The sequence below is a fragment of the Arabidopsis lyrata genome, assembly GCF_000004255.2.
Source record: "Arabidopsis lyrata subsp. lyrata unplaced genomic scaffold ARALYscaffold_4, whole genome shotgun sequence".
Taxonomy (NCBI): Eukaryota; Viridiplantae; Streptophyta; class Magnoliopsida; order Brassicales; family Brassicaceae; genus Arabidopsis; species Arabidopsis lyrata.
This window is the reverse complement of record NW_003302552.1, coordinates 11361410-11370409: the sequence shown is the minus strand read 5'-3', so window position 1 is coordinate 11370409 and position 9000 is coordinate 11361410. Positions and strand designations below refer to the sequence as shown.

The 9000-nt window shown below is 32.3% G+C and overlaps 1 protein-coding gene across 1 annotated transcript; it reads right to left on the bottom strand.

Annotated features, from left to right (window-relative positions):
* Positions 1-2942: 2942 nt before the first annotated feature.
* LOC9315144 (aluminum-activated malate transporter 7) lies at positions 2943-6636 on the bottom strand. The gene is made up of 6 exons (XM_002879031.2): positions 5556-6636; positions 5204-5344; positions 4736-5008; positions 4001-4122; positions 3762-3908; positions 2943-3568 (listed from the first exon to the last, which is right to left on the bottom strand). Exons 1-6 carry the CDS (start codon positions 5755-5757, stop codon positions 2996-2998), a joined length of 1458 nt encoding a protein of 485 aa, XP_002879077.1. The 5' UTR covers positions 5758-6636; the 3' UTR covers positions 2943-2995.
* Between the last annotated feature and the right edge of the window lie 2364 nt (positions 6637-9000).

The following is a 9000-nucleotide window of genomic DNA, read 5'->3' as shown; positions in this document are numbered from 1 at the left end:
TGATGGCGAGCTTATGGCAAACATCAGGGAATATATAGCATATATGTTATGGAAAATATCAGAATTACTCGACATTAATCTTTTTCTTTGATAAACCTGATATATCATAGTTTTTACGGATTTTAGCCATGATATATGTCTTGCTTTTAGAGTCTTTTTGTTATTTCTAGAGTCTTTTCAAATATTTATCAGGTTAATGCACATACGGGACCAATTTGGAGATTATAATCATTCTTGAGTAAAACCGAGAAGTTATGCTAAAAGAGCAATCCGGAGACGAATCTTGGTATGGGTGTCGATCAACACTACCCCTGGAGTCGGTCGACACCAATATCTGACGGCAATTCGATTTTACGAGCTTTTGAAGTTTTGGAAAATTGCAGAAAGTGCCCAGAAGTTTTCCCTATTTTTAAATAAGTTCTTGCACGTTTTTAAGACCATATAAATAGATTTTTAAGGTCATTGTTTAGACCTAAACTTTATTTTACCTTGTTCTTGGGAGCTAGAACCATGTGGGAGCTCCCTTCAGAGAAGATCGTTCTAAACTCTATTTTGGTCTGGTTTTCTTATAATATTTCTACTTTAAAACATGTTTTGTTCTTCGATAATCATGTCTGAGTAGTCCTCTTGTTGGGTTTAGGGATTCTCAATAGGGATTTGGATGAATTAGTAGATCGATAACCAGTTAGGATAAAATCTATAGAGTTCTTCATCTTTGATTGTTCTCAATATTAATTCTAGAGTAGCTAACTATAACTTGACCTTAGGATAATAGGTTAGACACGAGAATGCGCTTATTACTGGAACTATCTTAGGTAAGCAAAAATAGCTAGATACAGACGAGAGTTGGTCTAGATACTTTTGTGAACATATCGAACCTGATCTTAATGCTTGTTTAGTTTTAGGGATTTACAGACGAGTGTTGGAATTCCTGCTATTAGGCATAGATAGTCAATACAGACGAGAGTTGATTGATTATAGTTTTGTGATTTGAGTTCTAGAACGGTTCGCTAATAATTTTTAATTAACTGCTAGATCTAATATTCTGATATTTCCTAAGAAATCCCTAAGCCTAACGTTCAATCCTTCTGATTTACATCGATTTTAATTAATTGTCTTGCTTTATGTTTACAATCTTTTCTGTTTAACTTAATTCGAAACTGTTAGTCTATTGTGTGATCTGAGAACTTTGTGGAATTCGACTCCTAAGTGCTATAACGATCTCTTTATTTGAGGGAGTAGTCAATAGGGTAATTTGACTCATATCAAAACCCTATCAACTGATCTAGTTAGCCCTAGTAGAAACACACTGAAGTGTTCCAAAGCAAATTTCTCCCCGAAGGGCCACCACACTATTTGTCCGGAGATTGGAATGCTTTCCGATTAGTGTCAAGGGGTAGCCACTTCTCCCCGAAGAGCCACCGCACTGTTTGTCTCGAGTTTGAAATACTTTCCGATTAATGTCAGAGGGTAGTCAAATCGCTTGTTACTTGAGTATCAGGTAAACTGCTTGGCTCAAGCCAAAACTTCCAACACAGATGTATTTTTTTGTTTCCATGGTGGATCGAAACTGGATTAGTTCCTTCGAAACTGGATCGAAATTCCAACATTTTTCCAATTCTTAACTACCACTAGACCACAACCGTATGGGGATTAATGTACTTTTGGTGTTGTATTTGAAGTAATAGTCTGTCTAATGTTTTCATATTTATGATAATAAGTGTATTTAATGCATTTATAAATTAATACTCATGATTAAATATATTTTAAAATAAATAAATTGCATAAATATAAAATAACATATGTAAATACAAGTTTTTGTTATAGCTATTAACAATTTCTGTTATTATATCATGGCCTTGTTCGCCAATGAGTCGTAGTCGCTACAACTTTCAGTTCTTCTTTATCTCTCTTGAATACTAGTCGTTGCGACTTTAATATTTAGATCCGGGGTCGCTGGAAATAAACAGTAACACTATTCATACCTAATTTTAATGCAGCGACAGTCGCTGGTTTATAAGCCATTAATGAAGCTTGGCGGAAAAGATGATGAAAAAAATAAAATATAGACCAAAAATCCTATTTTTAATAGAGATTTTGCATAATTTACATTTATATCCTTTGAATAACTTATAATTACAATACACAATTGCTTTTTAAGAGAATGGCAGGTGGTAGTCATATTTTAACAACTAATATATGCAACCCACTTCTCTGTCACTATTATTTTGAGACAAATTTTTGAGGTTTACTTGTCAAAACAAATTGGTCATTACTCGTAATATTTGCGAGTAAGGTAAGAGTTCATATGTTCTCACAACACAGAGTTACAATTTTTTTGTTACTAGTGTAAGTCCCTTTTTTTTATCAGTTGTGTCAATGACTTCATGCTTAGTTGCAACTTTGTTGCTTTCACACAGTACATTGTTGATCGTAAAAACATTATCAGCTACTACAATAGAATTGTTACAAATTACATAATGTAAAAAAGTTGACATGATTTTATTTAATTTGTAAATATTTTAAAAAGTTACAACAACTAAAATATATTAACCTATCTCATGTGTTTTGAATTTACGATTATTAATTGGATTATATTTGAATTATTCTACTATAATTATATATATACTTATGTTAATAATTATTTTTTATAAATACTTGATTTAATTAATAAAATTTCCTTTTGTTTTGATTAACGATTTAAATTTATTTTTAGATGAAAGTCTTTCTTTTTTTTTTTGTGCACCAGATGAAAGTCTTTCTTATTATATATATTGGGAACAAAAAATTTTAAAATTTTCTTTTCTCACGTTTTTTTGTTTCTATCTAAATGTGTGTGTATATATATTAAAAAGATATTATATTTAATTCTATATAATGGCATTTTTAGTTGTCAAATAATATTAGTAGGATTTGAGTAGGTGATATTTCACAACATATAATAGAATCAATAAAAATTATAATTAAATCATTATGAATTCTTTTTGGACTAGCATTATCTACATTCTACGACATCACAAACAATTGTGTGACCACATGAAACACATCTTGCGTGGACATGCGTATCACCGTCTTCATGTTTCTCATGGATTGAAACCTCCTTCGAGCGGTTATCATTTTTTGATGTGTCATGATTATTACCATCATCTTCAATAATTGTGACCACATGCTCATCATGACATTTTATCGACCGGAGACTAACAAAGCTTTTGGCTTTTTGTTTCTCGGAAAACAAAGGCTGTTCAATCTTGTTCTTAAATTTTGCAGCGGATGCTAGTTCATGTAGGGCTTCCAAGATTTTCTCTGTCAGGTTTATAATATCGATGAGCAAGGAAATCGCGGTCAGAAGTGAGACCAATTCTAGTGGCTCAACTTCTTTCAAGATGCCTGAATTAAGTAAGTTGGTGAGTGATTTGGAGGCAGATCTTGCGTTTTGGACATGAAGATCAGAAGAAGATGGTTTGGTCATTTTCTTCAATGAAATTGACATTTCTTTCATCGCTTTGCCAGACTCCAAACTCATTCTTCTCAATGGTTCTCCAAGTTTCTTTTTAATATCAATTGACACCTAAAAATTTGTGAACAAAGGGATAAATTAGTAACACAAAGAATAAATAAGAAGTTTCTAACAAAATGGTTTAGATAAATTATTTTGCATAGGATTATGAGAAGAATTCTAAATGTAAAATGAATGTATTAAACAAAATATATAGGGAATATCCTATCTAACATATTTAACTTGATCTCTTCATATACAATACCTTATTATCTGCATTAAGATATGATGAATTCAGGGTATGAATTCTGTAAGCACATTGTCGGATTAATTCACCGACAGCTAGATATTGTTTCCAAGGATGCCGGAATCTGAATTGGCCGTGACCAGGTTCCCATTTCGCAAAATTAGCCTATATAAGAAAACGACAAAAACATAATGAAAATGATATATAGTGGTGAAAATAAAGTAAGAAGGGGAAAAAATTCAGAGTTCACCACTAACCAAAGATTCTTCATTGCTTTTTGAGTTGAGAACACTTTTATAGTTGTCAAAATCCTTTTTTCGTTTGTCAACCTCTTTGGTGTCATCATTTTCTACCACTTCACAATATTTGTCCCCAAAATCTGCCAATCTCCAACTTTTATTTTTCTTTATAATAAAAATAAATACTCGACTAATTAATCAAGGACCTAGTAAATGTACCAACATTTCAAAATGTCTAGGAAAGTTTGTTTAACTTGTTGTTTTAAGATCATATTCATTGATGTTAACTTTGTAAAGTTTCTTTCTTCTAAATTGACATCCAATATATCAGAGAGTTTTTTTTTTTTTTTTTTTTTTTTTTTTTTTTTAGGGTATGGTTGACAAAAATACAATATTCAAAATAATCATTTTAAAAGTGGTTTTATAAATTTTCTTTTCATGATTTTCTATTGAAAATTAATATATGTCAACATGTAATTTTAACATAAAGACTTTAATGTTCATCCCATTTGAATAAACTTGTACTTCTTAACAAGAAAACAAATTTCTCTAACATATTATTTTTTGATCAAGATCGTTCTCTAAAATATCCTTATTAGTCACCACACAAACATATGGAAGCGAGTATGAAAACTTGAAACTTATCCCACGTGACCAAGTGGCAAAACATCTACCAGGCATCGAAAGTTCCCAGCTAACCTTAAAAGAGTTATACTGTTCAAATCAGAAAAAAAACATAATGAAAGGAAGTACCTAACAAGAAAAATGAGAGTTTCTCAAAGTTAGAGGCTAGGAGTGAATGAAGATCTTGGCCGGCCCAGACGGGGCAGACAAAGATGGAGATAAGGACACAACTTAGTCCTCCGATGATCACTGTCGAGATTCTCTTATGCGTCAGCATTACAACCTGCTCCTCTCTGAATCCCGACACTGATATCAACGCAAAGGTGAGTATGAAAATCAACAGGCTGTAATCGTATCTCGCCTTCACCCGCGGGAAGAACCTCACAAACGTCGACAAGGCAGCTAAAAAACCCAACAAAATATCATGTTACATTTTCTGTTACATCTATAACATGTTATACACTTATACTTATACGGTCCGCGAAAAAAAAAAACACGTAAACGCAAAAACAAATGTGAATGTAAGCAAACAATCATTTCTTAGTCCTTGTGGTTAATTGGTTATACATATAAGAGTTAATTGGTATATAAATATACCTTGTACAAAGACAAAGATTGCGAGAAGAATGGGTTCTCCTGTTGGGCCAGACATGCTAGCCAGGTGATGAGCTCCGATTCCAAGTCCCCCAGCAAATAGTGTTGCCGCCACTCTGTTAAGACCTTTACCGAGCGTGGCTCCTACATTATAACAAAACATAAAATCAAATCTTTAACTATATCAAGTGATCATGTTGTTATCCAAACTTTAGTTCTTGTAGTATCTATTGCGTGTCATGCATGCAAGACCTAGTAATTATTTATCCAGAACCAAGATTTTATTTCAAGAATGTTGAGGTTCGTGAAGAGTGAATGTTAGAAAGAGCTTAAAATATGGAATACGAAGACGGACCAACAGAGAACTCGAAGACGACAACAACCGTCATAACAGCCCACATTGCATTAACACCGAAGCTGTCGTAGAGAGGTTGGTAATAATAGAAGGAAGAGACTAAGGCAAGAACCAGACCCACTTTGAACGAGTGAACTACTCTCCTCGGGTCTTCTTTTGCCACTCTTCTCCCTTCTCTCACAATCTCTCTCACTTTTTCCATATCTATGGATTTGTCTCAAAAGACCTTTTTAATTATCAGTTGCACAAAGAGAGAAATTGTTAGAAAGAGAGAGTCGAAAGAAGAGGTGTTTGTGTGTGGGTTTATCACATGTTATGTAGATGATCAAGCTTATTTATAAGAGGATGACAGAGAAATATCTGGTGGACAGCTTATATAATGATATTAATTTATGAATATCATATGGACTTTCGTATACCACTTATCAAAATTTTATCATGTGTTTCTTTTAAAAATATATTTTTCTAGTATTTGTATTAATCCAGAACTTGAGCTTATAGTAGATACGATAGAAGGAAAAAAAGAAACTAATATTAAGAGAAACATATTACTTTCTTTTTCCCTAAATAGTTAGTTCTTCGAATGAATTAATTAATGGCCTCCTATTTATCTTTATCTAACCTCATGTCATTTTATTTCAATCTCCCTAACTATTAATCCAAAATTAAACTGCATGATAAAAACTTTATTCATATAATTAATGCATACTATTTTTCAGTTCGAAAATTTAAGACGACTAAAAGGAAAAAAATGGAACACCATGCGTGCAGAGTTTGATGAATTTATTTTCTATACTACTACTAATATTTCACTCATGCGAGTTTAATTCTCAAATCTCATGTACACATTGAATTAACTTTACAAATAGGGTTCAATATTCATATTGTTTTATCTCACGAATTAACTTTACAAATAAGATCTAAGATCTTATTGACAATTTTTTTTGGGGGTCATATTTCTAAGTTTGAAGGTTTTCGCTGCTTCATCGTTCTTAATTAGGCTTAGCCATAAAGCTTTGTTATTATTTTCTGTATCTCTCTATATTGTAACTTTCCATCATATATATATACAAAAAAAATAAAAAAATACCCTAAAACCTGAGGTTCATTAATGAGTGAGTCATAATCTTAGATCCACAGTCCAGTACCTTTTATTATAGTTTGTTAATGCAACGTGTATGTATCCATGTGATCATCACATAATATTTATAGTTTGTTTAATTAGAACTCATTTTGATCCCTAAATTATACTAAGTAATAACATTTAATGGCAGAAAAAAAAACGGAAACATTCGAATGTGTTTGAATCTCAACGTACCAAAAGAAAATATGCTTAGTAATTTTAAATGGCTCATACTACAGTCTACACCTCCAACAATTTCTTAGTTGTACCACAATCATTTATTTATTTGACATTATATCTTGACTTCGAACATAAAAGTAAACAAGATTTTACTTTTCAGGTTAGGTCATGCTTATTGAACTTCAATTAACCTATATTTGACGGTAGACGTCAAAATAAAATCAGCGAAGTCAAGTAAAACTATTAACCTCTAATAGATGTGATGAGAATGACTTCCTCATTAACTTTCTATACCAACACATCACTGCCAACACATGTCATGGTCAGCGTACAAGGTGTACATGAAAGCGTTTACGACTCTAATACACACAAAAACATAAAAGTATATACATAAGTTTTTATTGTATTATATTTACGTTTTCAAATTTCCATTCCTATAGAAAACAAAATTTTGATAAAACATAAACTCTATAATGAACTAAGAATATAAAAAAGATGTTCGTGAATTTTGTGCTTATTCCTAACATAGAGAGAGGTGTTGTACAATTAACCATGGATGGAAAGGTACCGACATCGCTTAGGTTAATTTGAAGCCTCTACTTTCACGTTGGATTTTGCTTCACTAGGTCTCAACTTGTAGCCAAATAAGGTAAAAGTAAGTTTACTCTTTTCGACTCGTACAATTATCAACTTAGAGAAGTAACTCATCAATAAGATGAACCTTAAGGAAAATCAACCGAGGAGTCTTGAATATTTTTAATTTAGGCTATAGCTTAGTGAAATGAGCCTCACAAACTTTCTTTACATGAAATTCTATGCTATACAAATAGAGAAGCTCATTCTACGAATGATCACTAGAAATCTAAATATAAGGGCACTAATACTGAAACTCCATATGGATTACGACATGTGATAAGGTAGATTAGTGGTCTCTTTAAAAAAAAAGTAGCCACATTCTATAATTATATACTTACCCAACTTCTTATCAAATCTATTTGGCATGTGATGATGGGAAACAGAACCACAAGTTGTCCTATAAGAACTTAGAAGCGCATGCCCTTATATCGTGCTATTTCTATCTTGTTTCCTATTAAACCTCGTCGGTTATATATCCTTTATATTTTTCCTAAATCATGATTAAAACATCTTATTCTAGTTTTGCATGCGATAATGAAGATTAGAAGATTTCAACTTTAAAAGAAAATTAATAATAATTTGTAAAAGCAAAGAAATGATTCATTAACAGCTAAATGTCATTGACACTAGGTCTCATGATTTGATCGTTTTGTACTTCAATTCTATAGGAAGTGGGCGCAATAGATGACTAGGAAAATGCAAATGCTGAGTCACCGCACTCACTCTCTGTGTTTTAACAAGGAATCCAACTCCACTTAGTATAATATCAGTTTTTCTTCCATAAGTCGAGTCTTGATTAGTTTCACCCACAAACTCAATGAATTTTTTTTTGAAAAAACGAAGATTTCTCTTGAACTAAACGGGAGTTGTCTCCACATGGGGATGAGGCTAGCTACTCAGAGCCAAACAAGCAATTTCTGTGACCCACAAGGCCACAACATGGCCAAGCAAATGAGAAAGCTTAAACAACAAGCATTGCTTAAACAACAAGCACATCTCAATGACTAAGTAATAACAAGCTCAAGATCACAAGAACAAACTCTCGTTTTATCAAAAAAAATCTCGATAAAGCTTTTTGAGCTAAAGAGAACAAACTCTCGATGAACAAAGAGCTGAAGAGAGTGAAGAAGAACGGCAAAGTTCTTATGAAAGACCTCTTAGTAATTCAAGAAAAAAAATTATAAAAGGCCAATTCTCATTAACTAGAACTAGTTAAAATGTTTCTCGTTTATATAGAGTGAAAGGACCTGAATACAACGCCTTAATTAGTTAAGATGCATGCTAGATTAGTTAAGAACACATGACTGGTTTGAGAAAACCAATTTTGATGTTTATAAATTGTGTGACAATTAATCTGTATGGGCTTTAGTACGTTCACGGAAGACTGGGTTGGAAGCAATATGAAAAGTTGACTTATTGTCACAAAAGATTTTAGCATTAATAACTAAAGAGATCTTCAAATATGTGATCAACGGATGAATCCATATAAGCTCAAAGGTGGCATAT